This window comes from Coregonus clupeaformis, chromosome 1 (assembly GCF_020615455.1).
Source record: "Coregonus clupeaformis isolate EN_2021a chromosome 1, ASM2061545v1, whole genome shotgun sequence".
Lineage (NCBI taxonomy): Eukaryota > Metazoa > Chordata > Actinopteri > Salmoniformes > Salmonidae > Coregonus > Coregonus clupeaformis.
In genome coordinates, this window is record NC_059192.1 from 16,356,669 (window position 1) to 16,378,430 (window position 21,762).

General features: G+C 44.5%; 1 protein-coding gene across 23 annotated transcripts in view; it reads right to left on the reverse strand.

Annotated features, from left to right (window-relative positions):
* The window catches only part of LOC121574320 (calcium-activated potassium channel subunit alpha-1), a 251,192-nt gene that overhangs the window by 163,849 nt on the left and 65,581 nt on the right, over positions 1–21,762 (reverse strand). For all 23 annotated transcript variants that reach the window (XM_041886943.2, XM_041886938.2, XM_041887001.2 and 20 more), the window contains exon 2: positions 12,653–12,823. In XM_041886943.2, the coding sequence (XP_041742877.1) occupies positions 12,653–12,823 (171 nt within the window). The remainder of the gene's footprint in view (positions 1–12,652; positions 12,824–21,762) is intronic.

A 21,762-nucleotide genomic window follows, 5' to 3' on the forward strand; every position in this document is an offset into this window, starting at 1 on the left:
TTCCTTCTACCTCCTCCACACCCTCCCTTCCTTTCTCCCTATCCCCTGGACTCCTTACCCTGTCTTCTATCTCCCCTTCCTTCTACCTCCTCCACACCCTCCCTTCCTTTCTCCCTATCCCCTGGACTCCTTACCCTGTCTTCTATCTCCCCTTCCTTCTACCTCCTCCACACCCTCCCTTCCCTCTCCGCAGGGACTCAGCAGAGCAGCGACATTTCTCAGGTGACATCAACCCGTCTAAATACCCATCAGCCCCATGGCCTCACCTGTCAGCCTGAGATTCCCTTGGCATGTCAAATATCTGTCTTCAATACCATTGAATCAGGTTACATGACACACAGTACAGTATGCCCATTAGGGATCATTTACAGTCTACACAGTCTCGGAGTTATGGTCAGTGTCAACACCGTGTGCTCAAATACAAGACATCATCCTCATTGGGTTGTAAACCTCCACTCAGGTCTCTTTTGTAAGTACGTCTTGGAGGGGGTTACCTAGCTACTGGGATTCTCCCATTCAATCAGACTAAATTAGTGTCAGTGTCAGGGAGGGAGTTCTCAATGCCTTTGATGGGGCTGGTTATATGGGTCTGTCTGTCTTTCCGTCTGTCGGTAGGGGACTCCTGTTCTATGGCACTGCATTGGTCACATGTCTCTCTCGGCAGTCAGACCCCTTATCCATCTATCCACTTATATACTGAGTATAGGGAACGAGGGTGAGTCTCTTCAGGTGGTGAAATGATCACGACAAGCCGGTAAAAGGGACTGCAGTGGGAATCAGTCATTGGGACAAATTGTCATTGGGACATTTTCAGGTTGTAAAACACCCCAAGTTGTGCTACAAAACAAGGCTGTTCCCTCTGTTAACCATAGTAGAAGGTAATGGAAAAGCCACACACAGAAACTTGACCTCTAAATTATAATACAAGCCCCGACATATGTCACACAGTATGAAAATGTATGCACTCATTAACTGTAAGTCGCTCTAGATAAGAGCGTCTGCTAAATTACTAAAATGTAAAATGTAGACCTGTTGCAATGAATTTTGTTCATTAGTTGTGAACATTAAGGACACCTGCTCTTTCCATGACAAACTGACCTGGTGGATCCAGGTGAAAGCTATGATCCCTTATTGATATCAACTTAAATCCACTTCAATCAGTGTAGATGGGGAGGAGAGAGGTTAAAGAAGGATTTTTAAGCATTGAGACAATTGAGACATAGATTGTGTATGTGTGCCATTTAGAGAGTGAATGGGCAAGACAAAATATTGAAGTGTCTTTGAACGTGGTATGGTAGTAGGTGCCAGGCAAACCGGTTTATGTCAAGAACTGCAACACTGCTGGGTTTTTCACGCTCAACAGTTTCCTGTGTGTATCAAGAATGGTCCACCACCCAAAGGATATCCAGCCAACTTACATTTACATTTTAGTCATTTAGCAGACGCTCTTATCCAGAGCGACTTACAGTTAGTGAATACATAATTGTTTTTGTTTTTTCATACTGGCCCCCCGTGGGAATCGAACCCACAACCCTGGCGTTGCAAATGCCATGCTCTATCAACTGAGCTACATCCCTGCCAGCCATTCCCTCCCCCACCCTGGACGACGCTGGGCCAATTGTGCGCCGCCCATGAGTCTCCCGGTCACGGCCGGCTGCGACAGAGACTGGATTCGAACCAGGATCTCTAGTGGCACAGCTAGCACTGTGATGCAGTGCCTTAGACCACTGCGCCACTCAGGAGACTACTGTGGGAAGCATTGGCGTCAACATAGGCCAGCGTCCCTGTGGAATGCTTTCAACACCTTGTAAGGTCCATGCCCCGACGAATTGAGGCTGTTTGAGGGCAAAAGGGGGGCGTGCAACTCAATATTAGGAAGGTGTCCTTAATGTTTTGTACACTCAGTCTATATCCACCAGTATTGTAGAGGACTGATGCAAGCAGAAGCCACACCCATGTCTCTCTCTGCAGTCAGTCCTACAGAGCTACTTGATTCTGCCAGTATGCTGTATTATATAGGATCCATGCAGTAGAGGACTGACTCTTGCAGAAGCCACAACCATGTCTCTCTCCTTTCTGCAGTCAGTCCCCTTTTCCATCTTATTGTGTTATAATTATAGAGGACTCTAGCAGAAGCCACACCCATGTCTCTCTCTGCAGTCCGTCCGTCCGTCAGTCCCCCGGGACTCAGTCTGTATAAACAGTCATCAATCAACAGAGCGCATGGCTGAATCAATGCTGGATTGGATTGCCATCGATTGCTCTGATAAATTATGGCAAAAGACAAATGAATAAGCTGCGTATGGCTCCCATATGATTTGGCCCTGACACGAACGCATGCAGGCTTGCACGCACACACCCAAACACACACACACACACACACACCCAACCTGTGCCAGCTGAGACAATGTGACAGACAGAATATGAAACTACGAGACTCTTTTTGTGTGTGTGTGTGTGTGTGTGTGTGTGTGTGTGTGTGTTGATGACACAGCTCCACATATAAACACGCTCCATGGGAGAGGATAATTAGCTAGCTGAATTACTGCTGTCAGCCTTTACCAGCCCAGTACACAATTAACTACACACATTACAAACTAACTACACAACAGTGGAAACTGCCTACAATACAGTTATCCAAGCCCCAAGTCCCAGTAGGGCTTGGATAGACACAGGATAGAGGGGGTCAGTACTGTGTGTGGAAAGAGGGCTAGAGAGGGGTAAGTAGCAGATAGAGAGGAGAGAGAGGGATAGAGAGATGTGGATAGAGAGAGAGAGGGGGGTTTCATTGTCATGTGCACAAGTGCAGTGAAATGCCTTTCTTGCCAGTTATTTTCCCAACAATGCAGTAATCAATATACAGTACTACAAAATAAAGTAGAACAAAAACACATGAGAAATAGAAATAAGAAGAACACAAGAAAGTAAGTAAGCTACATGTAATTTATATACCGGGTCAATTCCAGGGTCAGTGCCAATAGCATATTTACAATGGACAATGGAGTGATAGAGGTAGGTATGTATAGTGGTAAGGTGACTAGGCATCAGGATATACAGTGCCTTCAGAAAGTATTCAGACTCCTTGACTTTTTCCACATTTTGTTATATTACAGCCTCATTCTAAAATGGATTAAACCGTTTTTTCCCCTCATCAATCTACATTCAATACGCCATAATGACAAAGCAAAAAGAGGTTTATAGAAATGTTGCTAATTTATTAAAAATAGAAAACGGAAATATCACATTTACATACGTATTCAGACCCTTTACACAGTACTTTGTTGAAGCACCTTTGGCAGCGATTACAGCATCGAGTCTTCTTGGGTATGACGCTACAAGCTTGCCACACCTGTATTTGGGGAGTTTCTCCCATTCTTCTCTGCAGATCCTCTCAAGCTCTGTTAGGGCGGATGGGGAGCGTTGCTGCACAGCTATTTTCAGGTCTCTCCAGAGATGTTCGATCGGGTTCAAGTCCGGGCTCTGGCTGGGCCACTCAAGGACATTCAGAGACTTATCCTGAAACCACTCCTGCGTTGTCCTGGCTGTGTGCTCCGTTCATCTTTGCCTCGATCCTGGCTAGTCTCCCAGTCCCTGCCGCTGAAAAACATCCCCACAGCATGATGCTGCCACGTCATGCTTCACCGTAGGGATGGTGCCAGGTTTCCTCCAGACGTGACTCTTGGAACTCAGGTCAAAGAGTTCAATCTCATCAGACCAGAGAATCTTGTTTCTCATGGTCTGATAGTCTTTAGGTGCCTTTTGGCAAACTCCAAGCGGGCTGTCATGTGCCTTTTACTGAGGAGTGGTTTGTCTGGCCACTCTACCATAAAGGCCTGATTGGTGGAGTGCTGCAGAGATGGTTGTCCATCTTGAAGGTTCTCCCATCTCCAGAGAGGAACTCTAGAGCTCTGTCAGAGTGACCATCAGGTTCTTGGTCACCTCCCAGACCAAGGCCCTTCTCCACCGATTACTCAGTTTGGCCGGACAGCCAGCACAATCTTGTCTCGGAGCTCTACGGACAATTCCTTCGACCTCATGGCTTGGTTTTTGCTCTGACATGCACTGTCAACTGTGGGACCTTATATAGACAGGTGTGTGCCTTTCCAAATCATTTCCAATCAATTGAATATACCACAGGTGGACTCCAATCAAGTTGTAGAAACATCTCAAGGATGATCAATGGAAACAGGATGCACCCGAGATCAATTTCGAGTCTCATAGCAAAGGGTCTGAATACTTATTATCCGTTATTTTATTTATTTTTTATTCTAAAAATTTCTAAAAACCTGTTTTTGGCATTGTCATTATGGGGTATTGTGTGTAAAATGTAAATTGCTGAAGATTTTTTATTTTTTAAATCCATTTTAGAATAAGGCTGTAAAGTAACAAAATGTGGAAAAAGTCAAGGGGTCTGAATACTTTCCGAAGGCACTGTATGTTAAACTGCAGCGTATATGAGGATTGTATGTGAGTGTGTGTGTAGTCAGTATGAATGTGTGTGTGTTATGTGTGTGAGCAAATGGTGTGTGTTGTGTGTGTGATCAATGGTGTCTGTGTGTGTGTGTGTGTGTGTGTTTGTGTCTGAGTGTGTGTGTGTCTGAGTGTGCATAGAGTCAGTGCAAAAAAATTTCAATAAATAAAAGGGTCAACTCAGATAATCCGTGTAGCCATTTTGTTAGCTATTTATCAGTCGTATTGCTTGGGGATAGAAGCTGTTCAGGAGGCTGTTGGTGTCAGACTTGTTGCTCCGGTACCGCTTGCTGTGCGGAAGCAGAGAGAACAGTCTATGGCTTGGGTGGCTGGAGTCTAACAATTTTCCGGGCCTTTCTCTGACACGGCAGGGAGCTTGGCCCCAGTGATGTACTATGCTGTCCGAACCACTCTCTGTAGCACCATGCGATAGATAGATAGATAGAGAGAGAAGAGAGAAGAGAGAAGAGAGAAGAGAGAAGAGAGAGAGAAGAGAGAAGAGAGAAGAGAGAAAGAGAGAGAGAGAGAGAGAGAGAGAGAGAGAGAGAGAGAGAGAGAGAGAGAGAGAGAGAGAGAGAGAGAGAGAGAGAGAGAGAGAGAGAGAGAGAGAGAGAGAGAGAGATGGCCACTGCCACAGGGCCATGACAGCAGATGGTTACTGGTTCCTACCCGAGATCCCATAAAGAAAGAAAGATGTCTGCTCTGACCCATTTCTGCCTGCAGTCTGGGCCTGCAGAGTCCAGTAATAGCAGGGAGAAGAAATAGAGGAGTATATCAATAATAGAGAGGATATAATCCTTCACTGGAAGCATTCCCTTCCTGTTCACATTATGGGATTACAGTTAACCCAGAGGTCTATAGGCCAGGGACATAGTGAGTGGATTAACCATTTACTGTACTGTAGTGTCACAACATGCTGAGTCACTCAGATATTCTTCTTTTGTAATTTCATATCGCTATAAAGCATCTCTGTTTTTCTCACTCCCACCACACACACACAGACAGACAGACACAGAGAGAGACAGAAAGAAAGAGAGAGCGAGAGAGAGAGAGAGATGCTGGCAGGCGGGCACTCCTACCATCTCTTTAATATTTGAATCATCTCTAAATATTATGTATGCAGGACTCTAGTAATTCACATGGAATTTGGAACCATACATGCATGCATATTCTACCAACTCCATATCTGTTGGTAGAAAATGTGGGTCAATTTAGTTTTTCCCCCTCTAATGGTTAAGGTTAACACACACACACACACACACACACACAGGAACAGACAGCGATAAATGTAACTACCATTCCCTTAATATTACACAAGGTGAGAATGACCTGATGGAAAATGAAGACGTGTGTGTGTGTGTGTGTGTGTGCGCGTGCGCACCTGCTCACTGTTGATGTGATGAGCTATAATGGGTTTCAGTGATTCAACCCGGGTATTGGCTCCCATTAAGACAACACACACACCGACTTGTCTGCACCTGCTCACTGTTGCTTCCATGTGAGATTGATGTGATGAGCTGTAGTGGTTTCAGTGATTCAGCCCCGGGTATTGGCTCCCATTAAGACAACACACACACAGACAAACTATATTGAACTATGCTGCTGGTATCTGGGGTTGTAAAGAAGACTAAACAGGGCTAACTCTATTCAGAACAGAGCCAGAAGATGTTTCCTTAGAGTGCATAAGCTTGCTCCAAGCCTTGCTATTCAATGAGACATGGGATGGGAGCCCAGTGAAAATAAGACAGAGGGGTGAAGTTATTAGGTTATGAAACCGTGTTATCTATATGCCAGGGGACAGAATAACAAAAAAGGTTTTCAACTGGGATAAAACACACAATTACCCTTGGACAAAGGAACTCAATGACATATTTAAGGAAGCTGATCTACAACACATATTTAGAAATAAGTTACGATGCAATGTCAACATGATCAAACACAAGTTAACCCTCAAAGAAAAATGGTCAACTGATATATGTCTAAAACCGAAACTCCTAACCAGATCAAAACACCTATGATCCAGAACCCTATGTCACCTCTCACCTAACAAAAATCAAAAGATCCTTGTGTGCCCAGTTGAGAACCGCAATACTGCCTCTGGCAATTGAAGTAGGTATGTTCAATGCCATAAATGGAGAGATTGAGAATAAACAGCACTTTTTATTTTACTGTACTTTATATGATGAGTAAATTGTTTTTTTTAAATGTAACAACAGAAACCAGACCTATTCTGGAGTAGTGATGAAGAGAAACTTTAATTATGTTCGGAACAGAAGTGTCCCTGGTTGCAAATTTTATTTCCAAGTGTCATGACTGTCCACAAGAATTCAAATATGTCAGATCAGGTTTGCAATGAATAACTTCAATTAGACCTCCTCTCACCCATAGAGGTGGAAGGAAAGAAGTAGTGGAGATTAACAACTAACGTCCTGTTGTAAATCAAGTGAGAAGATCCAGGCTCTCCCTCAAGATTCACCAAAGGAATGTTCTTTGTTTTTTTCCAGCTGAAACTAACACATTCAAAAGCGAATACTGGAACAATATTTCTAACGTAGAATGTGAGGAATGGTCAGAGGCGATCTATAGGACACTAAGGTAATTTTGTTTGTTATTTTGTGATGTCATTAAAAAATGTTATAAAGGAAATACTGTAACTTGGAAGTATACCCACTACATATATGACATTGCCATACTATGCGTTGTGCATATAATATGACAATTATGAAAGTTATTTTGTTAAGAGAGGGATGTTATTTGAGAAGCTATAAGAGATCATTGTTTTCCATGAGGTTTGCACAGTGAGTAGTCACCGCCCCGGAGTGAGGTCAGTGAGCATATCAGCCTGCCTGAACCGCCCCTTTCGACCAAAGTGTATAAATTATGGGTTAAGAAAAAACACATTAGACCAGAAAAGCGTGAAGCGGCTACACGTTTAAAATGGTTGGAACTTCGAATCTCAACACGAGGTGAAGAAGATAAACTCACCTCCCGGACAGTCACTGGTACGGCTGATTAGCTGTCCTAAGTAAGGTATCTTCGAAAGCAAATTTAAGTAGGACCATCCTGCTACTCTGCTCAAACCATCGTATTACCAACTCTCATCACCCCACTGGGGAACCATCAATACGGCTGGCTAGCCTATCTTCAAGAGCGAATGGAAGGAAAACCAATTCTGTAGTTCTGTTCAGGACTACATGACAAGTTACCGGATGCCGGACAACTACGAAGAAGGACAACAGTAGTGCCTTCGGACTATCAGAGCCTTACAAGCGGGCCGCGAAAAGGCCCAACCCCCTTTCCAAGGCTGCCTGTTCACCGAGAGATCCCCAACATTTCACGTAAATACATGAATGATTTCTTACTCAAAGCGGGCGGCGGTTCGTGTGCAAAGTATATGGGTACTGTAGGTGAGAGTAGTTTCTGAATGTATCAAGGTTAAGTGTCTCTGTCCCTCTCTCTCTCCATCTCTTCTTTAACAAGCAGCCATGTTGTTATCATTCCGCTAGGGACCTGTATTAAGTCTCCAGTCAATAACCGGTGCAGAGTGTGTATGTTTATCCTGTGTTCCCATTTAATTAGTTGGTAAATAAATAATTAAACCAATTTGTGTAGTACTGAATCATAAGGCTCAGCTTTTTGCAGATACAAGGAGGTTACGACTGTTCAGAATTATAATATGATACGAGGTTATGATTAATAAGTTGACTGTTTATAGATGTGATAGGTAAAGACCTATTAGAGTTTAATTCAATAGATGGTAACTCTTTAAAGAACTGCTCTCGTGGTGCCCCAGATCCTAATGAGTTAATTGTTACATGCTTAATTTAATTGGGTAACAATTAAACATAGTTTGTTAATTAGATAAATAACAGTCTTCAGATTAATGTTAAAGTCAAGTCACGACAAAAGCTTGGAAGGCACGACAATATAAGTTGTATAACTGAAAGGTTTTTGTTCTGTGTTTCAATATTTTTTCATTTCAGTAGGAATGCTAATGTGCATTTATGTATGTATGTATGTATTTATGCATGTATGTACACTGAGTGTACAAAACATTAAAACATCTGCAGGGATGGGCAACTGGTGGCCCGCGGGCCTACAAAAGGGGGGCCTGTGGGCCTACAAAAGGGGGGCCTGCGGGCCTACAAAAGGGGGGCCTGTGGGCCTACAAAAGGGGGGCCCGCGGGCCTACAAAAGGGGGGCCTGTGGGCCTACAAAAGGGGGGCCTGTGGGCCTACAAAAGGGGGGCCTGTGGGCCTACAAAAGGGGGGCCTGTGGGCCTACAAAAGGGGGGCCTGTGGGCCTACAAAAGGGGGGCCTGCGGGCCTACAAAAGTGGGGCCTGCGGGCCTACAAAAGGGGGGCCTGTGGGCCGCCAGTTGCACATCCCTGGTCTATGTCAAGGAAAGAGTAGGTGTTCTTAATGTTTACATTAAGTATACCAAACATTAAGAATACCTTCCTGATATTGAGTTGCAGTCCTCCCCCTTTTGCCATCAGAACAGCCTCAATTCGTCGGGGCATGGACTCTACAAGGTGTCGAAAGCATTCCACAGGGATGCTGGCCTATGTTGACTCCAATGGTTCTCACAGTTGTGTCAAGTTGACTGGATGTTCTTTGGGTGGTGGACCATTTTAGATACACACAGGAAACTGTTGAGTGTGAAAAACCCAGCAGCGTTGCAGTTTTTGACACAAACCGGTGCGCCTGGCACCTACTACCATACCTTGTTCAAATGGCACTTCAATCTTTTGCCTTGCCCATTCACCCTCTGAATGGCACACACACAATCCATGTCTTAAGGCTTAAAAATTCTTCTTTAACCCATCTCCTCCCCTTCATCTACACTGATTGAAGTTGATTTAACAAGTGACATCAATAAGGGATCATAGCTTTCACCTGGTCAGTATGTCATGGAAAGAGCAGGTGTTCTTAAAGTTTTGTACACTCAGTATACATACATACAGTGGGGAAAAAAAGTATTTAGTCAGCCACCAATTGTACAAGTTCTCTCACTTAAAAAGATGAGAGAGGCCTGTAATTTTCATCATAGGAAACGTCAACTATGACAGACAAATTGAGGAAAAAAAATCCAGAAAATCACATTGTAGGATTTTTAATGAATTTATTTGCAAATTATGGTGGAAAATAAGTATTTGGTCACCTACAAACAAGCAAGATTTCTGGCTGTCATTAGACCTGTAACTTCTTCTTTAAGAGGCTCCTCTGTCCTCCACTCGTTACCTGTATTAATGGCACCTGTTTGAACTTGTTATCAGTATAAAAGACACCTGTCCACAACCTCAAACAGTCACACTCCAAACTCCACTATGGCCAAGACCAAAGAGCTGTCAAAGGACACCAGAAACAAAATTGTAGACCTGCACCAGGCTGGGAAGACTGAATCTGCAATAGGTAAGCAGCTTGGTTTGAAGAAATCAACTGTGGGAGCAATTATTAGGAAATGGAAGACATACAAGACCACTGATAATCTCCCTCGATCTGGGGCTCCACGCAAGATCTCACCCCGTGGGGTCAAAATGATCACAAGAACGGTGAGCAAAAATCCCAGAACCACACGGGGGGACCTAGTGAATGACCTGCAGAGAGCTGGGACCAAAGTAACAAAGCCTACCATCAGTAACACACTACGCCGCCAGGGACTCAAATCCTGCAGTGCCAGACGTGTCCCCCTGCTTAAGCCAGTACATGTCCAGGCCCGTCTGAAGTTTGCTAGAGTGCATTTGGATGATCCAGAAGAGGATTGGGAGAATGTCATATGGTCAGATGAAACCAAATATAACTTTTTGGTCAAAACTCAACTCGTCGTGTTTGGAGGACAAAGAATGCTGAGTTGCATCCAAAGAACACCATACCTACTGTGAAGCATGGGGGTGGAAACATCATGGGACCAGGACGACTGATCCGTGTAAAGGAAAGAATGAATGGGGCCATGTATCGTGAGATTTTGAGTGAAAACCTCCTTCCATCAGCAAGGGCATTGAAGATTAAACGTGGCTGGGTCTTTCAGCATGTCAATGATCCCAAACACACCGCCCGGGCAACGAAGGAGTGGCTTCGTAAGAAGCATTTCAAGGTCCTGGAGTGGCCTAGCCAGTCTCCAGATCTCAACCCCATAGAACATCTTTGGAGGGAGTTGAAAGTCCGTGTTGCCCAGCGACAGCCCCAAAACATCACTGCTCTAGAGGAGATCTGCATGGAGGAATGGGCCAAAATACCAGCAACCGTGTGTGAAAACCTTGTGAAGACTTACAGAAAACGTTTGACCTGTGTCATTGCCAACAAAGGGTATATAACAAAGTATTGAGAAACTTTTGTTATTGAATACTTATTTTCCACCATAATTTGCAAATAAATTCATTAAAAATCCTACAATGTGATTTTCTGGGGTTTTTTTTCCTCATTTTGTATGTCATAGTTGACGTGTACCTATGATGAAAATTACAGGCCTCTCTCATCTTTTTAAGTGGGAGAACTTGCACAATTGGTGGCTGACTAAATACTTTTTTCCCCCACTGTACGCGTACCCCCTCGACAAAAGGCATTGGGCCAAAGCTGTGATAGGTGGATTTTGATTCCTCTGGTAATTAGCTAAGCCCCAGAGCACACTTGATCTTTATTAGCAGCAAAGTCATCAAGACCAGCACATGAACAGAGAGCTAGGGCTCTACGCGCATACATCTGTTTCTCTCTTTATCTTCCATATGTCACTGAATCTACACACTATACCCTTATACCACCTGTGTGTGTGTGTGTTACCCGTCCTGCACAGTTCAGATGATTGAGCACGGCTACACTGCAGTTGCTATGGTAACATGGAAACAGGCTCAGCGAACACAGATGCTCTTAGCAGCTTTGATCCGCAGAATAGGCCTGATGAATGGCAAGAGTCCCACAACACTGCCCACACACACTGTACATGTCAAGATGTGTGCAAACACTTGAATCGTGCACACACACTCTCATTCACCTGCATACACACTTAACTGTTTAGAGTGCATTCCCGTGCATATCATTACAGTGTCAGTAAGCAGGCATATGGTGCAGAAACGTTGACTATATCAGAAGTAGCACAGATCACAGTAGGTGTTGTACTGAGATATTTCTATGCAGAGTAACTGCTCTATACAGACCTCTGCTTAATTTCTCCTCAATATCAGACAGGTACTTTAGACAGGACACACACAACCACACACACATATTCTAAGTAGGCATGAAGAATTCACATCACCAAATATTAACAATTACACTTTTAAGGTTGGTGGTTTTATAGTTTTGTGTGTTTGTTTTGGTCAACGCTCCGAGTTTCATATTTATTCAGTCCCCCAAAACCAGAAACACCTATGAAACACCTAAATCAATACATTTTGGTAACACTCTACCTAAAGCCTGCAGGTATAACTTTTTATAAGCATGAATTTGCCTTTATGTCTTATAATCAGGTTTATAATATGTTATGTCTCTATATGTATCAATATTTCAAAAAAGAAAACAGTCTACCTTTACAAATACAAAATATGAGTTTCCTCCCTTTGTAAAATGTAGGGGTTTCCTCTGTCTGGTTTTAAGTACAGCTCATGGTGTGGGTCCAGATGCTTTATTCCAGCCCTGCCTAGCAGACAGATTTATCATCAGCTGATTACACTGCAGCAGACACAACAAGGGGACTGAGTCTCTCTCTCTCCCCCTCTCCCTCCCTCCCTCCCTCCCTCCCTCCCTCCCTCCCTCCCTCCCTCCCTCCCTCCCACCCCTGTGTATCCTGTCAGTCTTTGGTCACACACACACAAACACACCACATGTTCTACACACCCTCTAATCTAACAGTAACATAGCTGGTTTACATGAGTCCCTACTTGACAAATGACATCCCATTATGGCATATGGAGAATGTATCCCAGTAACTGCTGCATGTCAATTTAATAACTCAGTAACACGGTTCTATTTTTTGCTATGTCTATAACGTCTGACATCACACACATTCTGATGTAATATGAATGACATGTATAATATCTTCAGGGGTTTTATATTCAGAGCAGCTCAAAATAAAAGCAGAAATAAACTGAACAGCACAGCTGTGTAGGGGTGCATCCACCGACACACCCCTACACACACAAACACACACAGTGCCACACACACACACAAACATGCTGCAGGCACATACCAGGACTCTGCCGGTGAGTGTCTGTGCTGATATCATGACCCCGGCCCAGTCCTTCACAGAGGTCATCCAGCCCACCTCGCTGGCAGGCACCACTTCGTCCTTCTCATCAGGACCCTTAGGTGTCCCATCTGCTGCCTGACTGTTAGCAGGGTTATTCACCTTCTGGGCCTCCTGGAAGAAAGGGGGAGAGAGAGGTGGAGGAAAGAGAGAGAAATGACGGAGAGAACGAGAGAGAGATGGAGGAGAGAGAGATTGAGGAGCGAGAGATGGAGAAAGAGAGAAAGAGAGACAGACAGAGAGAGAGAGAAAGATTGCGTTAACATTTTGTTGATCAGACACCTATTATTTCATATAGAAATAGGGAATCATGACAGCTGCTCTATATGTTATATTTCTATCTGCAATGTTCTACAAGAGCATCTAGCACCATATGCCTGAAAGGAGAGTGGGTTTGGAGGGTACATGTACTGTATAGCCCCACAAGGTGCCATCTAAAGTATTCATAGAATCTACCTAATTAATACATGACCATATGAACTGACACAAGATCTACATTACAGTAAGAGGTCCAAGGTAGCAATCACTGGAGTCCCTATAGACAGTGTAATGGAGAGAAAGAGCTCTAGCATGTCAATCTGAGGCTCTGGCTGCTGATGCATAAGAGTGGAGGTAAAGACACGCACACCCACCCACACACACACCCACTGCCATCACATCTCACACTGTCAGGGCTGTCAAACACGCCTCTGCCATATGTTGAATGTGTGTGTGTTTGTGTGTCCGTCTGAGTGTGTGTAGTCGCTCATTTGCTTTTTGCCCATATGGCCCTGTAAGTTCATTCATCCTATGGGTGTATAGTGGCATATGACTAATATTGTCATGCAGGCCCCTCAACCCTTCATCTTGTGTCTGAATGAGTGAGCAGAGCACAGTAGCATTGTAATGCATTGACTCGCCATACTCTGCAGTGCTACTGTACATACGCAGCTGCTTAGCCATCCACTCACTCTAATAATACTTCCTTTGACATGCACGCCACTTCATACGTTTCCCCCTCAGCCATTAAGTTGCATGGTTTGATTGCAAACGCACACACTGCATACCGCCTGGCGAGGTAGAGTAGAGGTTAGCCTGTGTCAACGCTAGGCCCTTAAACCATAGGGTGTAGCCCAGCGAATGGCGTCACAGAGAATCCCTGGCACGCCAATAACTTTCAGAGCTCTCGACGGCGGCCCGCTCTCCCTTCCAAGGAAGCTGGGTCATATTATGGCAGGGTAGTAGCTCATCTTTTATTACGACCCACTGGCACTGCTCGTCCACTCTGGACCAGACCTGTGTTCAAACACTGTGAAATCTTTCAAATAATTTGAGCATTTGGTAAGTCTGCCTTGAGTCTGCATCGAGTGTCAAATGGGTGGAGTTTAACGTTTTGGGACATTTAAATTGGTTCATTAAGCCAGGCAAGCTCAATCAAGCCCATATAAAGTATTTGGAACTAATTTGAATAGTGTTTGCAACCGGGTATGCTCTGGACCGGCCAACAGACAGGTCAGCACCATACCAATGGAGTCTCTGGTTAATGGACTATGTGATGTCAACAGACTGGGATAGTAGTGTGTGTTTGGGTGACATGATACAGCGTCTGACAACAGTCTGAATACTGAACAGGTGGAAAATACCCAGAATACAACTGAACTACATGTTTTCGTCTTGTTTTCTGTTGGTTTGTTTGTGTTTGATGCCACAGAGTCAGAGCCCAGAGTTTTTCCTTGCCAGGTCATGATCATGGAAAAGTCAGGGCTCTAGACATACTAATCCATCTCATTCCAAGAACTATGCAGCAAGAGAAGAAACATACACTTTATATACAAAAGTATGTGGACACCCCTTCACCCTCATTGCTGACAGGTGTATAAAATCGAGCACACAGCCATGCAATCTCTATAGACAAACATTGGCAGTAGAATGGCCTTACTGAAGAGCTCAGTGACATTGAACGTGGCACCGTCATTGGATGCCACCTTTCCAACAAGTCTGTTCATCAAATTTCTGCCCTGCTAGAGCTGCCCTGGTCAACTGTAAGTGCTATTATTGTGAAGTGGAAACTTCTAGGAGCAACAACCGTGAAGTGGTAGGCCACACAAGCTCACAGAACTGGACCACCGAGTGCTGATGTACGTAGCGCGTTAAAATGGTCTGTCCTCGGTTGCAACAGTCACTACCGAGTTCCAAACTGGACAATCCAGAGAGGATTGTCCAGACAAAGTGACAGTAGTATTCCTATCTGGCTGGCTGGCTGGCACACACACGGTCTTCCCATTACAACCCAGAAACAGATAAAGAGAGCAAGAAATAAATAAATATTGAGACATAGAGAGCGAGCGAGAGCAAGAAAGAGAGAGCGAGAGTGAGAGAGAGCCTCACACAGACTCGGTCAGTCTGTTTGGAGAGGATTGTCCAGTTCAAATTGGATTATATTCCTTAATGATCAAACATGGCCACAGCTGCCATTTTCCTAATTACATTCTCTGCCATAACAATGGCAATAAACTCATTTTAAAAGGCTGCCTTAGCCACTAGAAATTGATCTATCTGCTGCTGCTGCCTATAGACACCACATAACAGGAGAGTGCCACAAATGGTACCCTATTCCCTATGGGCTCTTGTCAAAAGAAGTGCACTTCATAGGGAATAGGGTACCATTTGGGACGCAGGCCAGGACTGCGGTGGAAAATGGGGTTAGGACTGCTTTGTAGGTAATCATCCATGCTTCTATACAGGAGTTATGAGCTGTTATGAATGCTTAGCTGGATAATAATGTACGGCCGGTGTGTAATGCATTATAAATTAATTAATATCTCTTATATTTATATAACCACTGTTATAAGGAGCCATAGTTTGTCAAGTGTGCTAATAGCAAGTGTTAAAAAGCACTACTGGGCGCTAGAAGGCAATTATAACATCTTAATAACATCTTTCCAGAGCGCAGAAAGCTGTAACCTCACCCTCTCCTTCCCTCTTCAGTCCTCCCATGCCAAATACCCAGAATGCTTCATCCCTTTCACATGGTGCAAATACTGAGGGGTATGTGTTTGCGGCGCTCACTATATCTGTATGTGTGTGTGTTCACTATGCGCGGGCACGGCTAATGTTTCGCTCTGCTTGGACGGCCACCTGCTTCAAAGCTCTCCAGGCATGTAGTCGTGGTAACATGTGCTTGGCCGGGGCTGAGGAATAAATCTAACTGAGCTGACTGGAGGAGGACGGGCACACTAATAACCACACACACACACAGAGTACACATGTGAGTGTTTGTGTGTGTTTGTGTGTGTGTGTGTGTACATGCATGTGTGTGTCTGTGTACGTGTGTGTGAGCGCGTTTGTGCCTGCTTGTGGGGAAACCATGAATAATGGATGCAAGTCGAAACTGATGGCTAGACAGATCGGAGAGGACAATGTAAACAAGAAAGTGTTCTACTTCGTTCGAGCGGCTGGCCGGTGCTGGGCCTAGCTCACTACAGGGACAGAGAAAGGCTGCTGCCAAGGGAGAATCCATCTGCTATATATACACACCTGTGATGTCAAACTGAAAGAGAGAGAGATGGAGAGAGAGATAAGGGGGAAGATTGAGAGAGAAAGGGAGAGAGATGGAGAAAGGGAGGGAAAAAGAGAGATAGAGAAAGTGTTTGATGGAGAAAGTAAGAGAGGAGAGTGGAGGATAAAGCAGAAGGAAGGAGAGAGAGAGAGCACGAGAAAGAGAAAGAGAGAGAGAGAGAGAGAGAGAGAGAGAGAGAGAGAGAGAGAGAGAGAGAGAGAGAGAACAAGAAAGGACCAGAGAGCGAATATGCAAATATGTTCCTTTTCACGGGCCAAGAGGTTGGCCTGTGTGTTGACACAGTTTATCTATGTAAGCAGGTCCTATATAGACTGTCCTCAACCCTCCTGTCACACAACCACACATAGATTCATAACTCATCACTGAATATCCACTAAGTGTACAAAACATTAAAATGACCCCATGCCTGTAATACTTTCATCAGGGCGCTGCAATCAATAATAGCATTGAAGAGAGAAACATTGAATGACTTATTAAATGGGGTAAGGTGAGAAATATAGCCTTGGGAAGCAGACCTTGTGGTGAAGGGTATCAGAACTATATAAAGATCCATCTCGGAGTAGTCGGCGGTGTAGGTGTGTGTGTGTTTCTGGGTGTGTCTGGGTGTGTATCTGGGTGTGTCTGGGTGTGTATCTGGGTGTGTGTCTGGGTGTGTATCAGGGTATGTGTCTGGGTGTGAAGTCTTCAGACAGTCCCAGTCCTGCAAATAGTCTGCTAATTATTCTGATATAGACTGAGTGTACAAAACATTAAGAACAACTTCTCTTTCCATGACAGACTGACCAGGTGAATCCAGGTGAAAGCTATGATCCCTTATTGATGTCACTTGTTAAATCCACTTCAAATCAGTGTAGATGAAGGGGAGGAGACAGGTTAAAGATGGATTTTTAAGCCTTGAGACTATTGAGGCATGGATTGTGTATGTGTGCCATTCAGAGGGTGAATGGGCAAGACAAAATGCCTTTGAACGGGGTATGATAGTAGGTGCCAGGCGCACCGGTCATGAACTGCAACGCTGCTGTACTTCACGCTCAACAGTTTCCTGTGTGGATCAAGAATGGTCCAACACCCAAAGGACATCCAGCCAACTTGAGACAACTGTGGGGAGCATTGGAGTCAAAATAGGCCAGCATCCCTGTGGAATGCTTTCGACACCTTGCCCTGACGAATTGAGGCTGTTCTGAGGGCAAAAGGGGGGGTGCAACTCAATATTAGGAAGATGTTCCTAATGTTTGGTATACTCAGTGTATGCCTGATAGGATATTAAATGATTTACAAAATGTATTTTCATTGTCATTGTTTTCCTTTAAATAAAATAAATGTATTTTCCCACATGCCATTGATTGCTATGGCCAGTGGCTACCAATTTAGCAACCATTCCCCAAATATATTGTGTTATACTCCATTATCCAATGATTGTATAAAAAACACAAAGCTCAGTAGAATCTGCTACAGTAGTACAAGGAGATCAGTTGACTCTATGGCTGGACCAATTAACATTAGGGGAGACCTGGTTATAATGAATGTTACAGAGAGAGAGACACAGCGAAACAGACAGAGAAATAGAGACCGAGGCAAAGATAGATACATGAGAGACAGAGGTAGAGAGAGACAAACAGAGTCAGCTAGAGAGAGAGATAGAGAGACAGCAAGGCGAGACAACAAGAGCCAGACAGATAGAAAGAGACAGAATGTGCCTCCTGAGTGGCGCAGCGGTCTAAGGCACTGGATCGCTTGAGGCGTCACTACAGACCCGGGTTCGATCCCAGGCTGTGTCACAACCGGCCGTGACCGAGAGTCCCATAGGGCAGCACACAATTGGCCCAGCGTCGTCCGGGTTAGGGGAGGGTTTGGTCGGGGGGGCTTTACTTGGCTCATCGTGCTCTAGCAACTCCTTGTGGCGGGCCGGGCGCCTGCAGGCTGACTTCGGTCGTCAGTTGAACAGTGTTTCCTCTGGCACATTGGTGCAGCTGGCTTCCGGGTTAAGCGGGCGGGTGTTAAGAAGCGCAGTTAGGCGGGTCATGTATTGGAAAACATATGACTCGACCTTCGCCTCTCCCGAGCCCGTTGGGGAGTTGCAGCGATGAGACAAGATCGTAATTGGATCGCAATTGGATATCACGAAATTGGGGAGAAAAAACTAAGAGACAGAACACAGACAGAGAGAGAGACAGTAAAAGACACCGGCAGAGTAAGGTAGAGCGAGAAAGACTGAGCTGATCTAGGGACTTGTCTTTAGCGCAGCTGTTCCTGTGGCTTTGGTTCACATCGCTGGGGAAAACTCTATTCCAGTGTGAGGTGCTATTTATAGCCTCACCCAGGGAGGGACAAGACGAAACGAGTGAATCTCATAACACACTCTGTTCCCCCCTATTTTCTATTTTAAAGCCGGTACAGTTACCTAATGTCCCTGGGTTACATGGTCTACACTAGGTCAGGGTGGTCAGACCCTCTCTCTGAGACTAGTTCAAACACAGGAACTTAGAGTCTGCACACACAGACACGTGTGCACGCACACACACACACAGCGGGGACACTAGCTAATTCCCAGATTGCCATGTGTCTCAGAACAGCAGTTATTCCTATCTCTAGGTCAGGCCTGTGGTACCATGACAACACTAGGGGGTTAAACGCTACATATTAACTTAACAGGCCCTTGGAGCTAAATGTTGATAAAGTGGGTGTCATTCCTTATCTAAATATAAATAGGTTGCTATTAACTGCATGTCTAGCATCTACAATGAAATACTTGATTAATATCTACCGATACATACAGGGCCATCCTACTACGAAGTAGTGCAACTCCAGGACCAGTTATCCAGTTCTAAATAGTGTAGTATTTATAGGGAACCCTGTAGCTAGTTACGATATGGCATTGTGAATTGGTTTGGTTACAGGGTCTCACTTTACAATAACCCTCCCTAATATACGTAGCTATGCCATTTTATGATGTTACAGTATGCGTAGGTATAGAATGATTACAGTATGTACACATTATTACATAGAACCTACAAATGTTATCCATTTTTCAATGACTAACTTCTACAGTTGTGTAGGCCCAGAGCCCGTTGGTGGACAACGATTGATGGGATTAGGATGGGTGCCATTATGCCATGTGTTTTATTTAAGGATTACACAGGTATCTAGCCCTGTTGTCTGACACAAATATCTGGGACGCTGGAATATTTATACTATCATTCTGTGACAAATACACTCACAAACAAACATGCACGTACGTACGTACATATGTGCGCACGTACACACACATGTAACTATTCCCCAGTTGCGGTAAATGAGAATGTAAATGAGAATGTGTTCAGTCAATTTACCTGGTAAAATAAGAAAGAGGGACTGACAAAGAGGGAGGAAGGCAGGCAGGAGGGAGGGAGGGAGGCAAGGAGGGAGGGAGGGAGGGGACTCCACCTCTTGCCACCAGCGTTACATCATGGGGTTACTCTTGGTCATTAAATGCTCTCATCAAGGTGTGACAAAGCTATCAACGGCACCCAGAGTTTGTCCAGCGCCACATTAACTCTCCCCTGCCCTTATAACGCAGGCCTATTTTGAGGGCCTCCGGTCTAAAGAGGATTAGTCTTAGGTTTGAGCACACCAAACTAAATAGGTGACATCCATCCCCAATGTCAGCAAGCAGGACAAGCTGACAGACATGCCAACGTCTTAGAACCAATGCCAAGAAGAGACGCGTATAGGATACTGTTACTGTTGAAAGGTACTCTATCCCCAAGACCAGAGGACACTGACTGCTGTGTAATTGGGGGGAATCGAACCTGGGACTCAGCCTGCCCGCCAACCCAACGTCTTAACCATTAGACCAAGAGCAAATCCTAAATGTCAGGGGTGACAGTGTGATTTCAAATCACCTCCTCCACACTAAAAACGGCCGCATTTTAGAATCTGTTTTCTTCGCAATTAATCAAAAGGAAGTGAGTAACTTATGCTCTAAGGCATTCATTAATTATTTTTTTATGGAGATATGCTGTTAAAGGGGGTTTGATGCTGTCTAAGATGAACATCCTTTCATGTCTCCCTTTCCTTCTCAGACAAAAGGAGGATTGAATGAAGACACATCTGCATTAGCGCTACTCCACTAGAACTGAGAGATAGAAAACTGAATGTACTGTATTGTGCCTGCTGGGTAGGCTATAGTCCTACCTGTATCTGATTCACAACACTGTACACCTCCCATTGATGCAGGATTTCAAGCCTTAGTGGTCCCAGATTAAAAATAGACCACGCAATGAATTGTGGGAGTCACAAAGGTCAGCGTAACCATCCGGTAACCTCTGAAGGTTTTATGGTACAGATAATGGACAGACAGCGGCCTAAATGAAGATACAGCATCTTGTGAGCGGGGGAGCTGCATTTCTCTGAGCATTTCAGAATAAGTACGCCCATATCCGAAGCCTAAGGGGTTACTATAGCATGGGAATCAGACAAGCTGACATTCGCTGCTGTGTCTGTTCCTGAACACACCCACTAGCTCTGTGGTGGAGGAACCAGAGAAGGCAGATCAGAGTCGTGTTAGGTAAGGCACAATGAAGCGAAACATTTTGCAACAGAAAACGAAACGTAGTACCTCCTGTTTTACTCTATTTGAAAATGTGTTCTCCAGTTTGGTGCCTACTGAACACAACCCAGGCCATCCAGGGACAACCAACCCCCTGTGTCTCTGTGACATTAGAGGATGTCAGGAATATCACCCTTACACCCCCGCAGCCCTGACACACACACAAACGAAAAGGTGAAGTCACCCAGCTGTCAGTCACTCTGCATCCATCGGAACCTCTCCTGAGCCGCTTCCAGCCACTTCTATTTCAGCATCAAGCTGTGCCAATTGGCCCCCTTAATCACTGTGGCAACAGGACACAAGGGAGATCGTTAGAAAACACAAACCCCAGGACCAGCTAAAACACAAAATCCTCATTACTGGGCTATCAATGAAAACCTGGAACGTTCAAGGAATAACTCTCCCACTTAAAAAGTCAGTAAGGATGTTTCAAAGTCATTAGACCCATATACACACACACACACACACACACACACACACACACACACTGGGTCACGCACGCAAATACATGCACATACGATAATCAGGCCATTACATTTTCAACTTAACGCGTGTTGAATCTATTTCCTGACTCTGAACATGGCTTGTTTCTATGGTGATACACGAGGACTAACTTTCCTGGGGAATCATTGGCTCCCCTGTGTTTCATCTATGAAAATGAAGTCAAGCTTGAAAAGGGCCACTTGCAAACTGTCCATTTATTTAAAAAAACCTACCAGGTTCTCAAACCTAATGCTGCTGGTATGATATGCAAAGTTTGAAATTACACATTTAAACAACAATCTAGACTGTGAAATTACATCGGCTTTTACATATGAATTTTTTTGGGGTGGTGTTTTCTTTTATAGGTGAGGGGGCATATAGCACAACTTGTTTGAAAAATATATACACGTATACATTTATTTG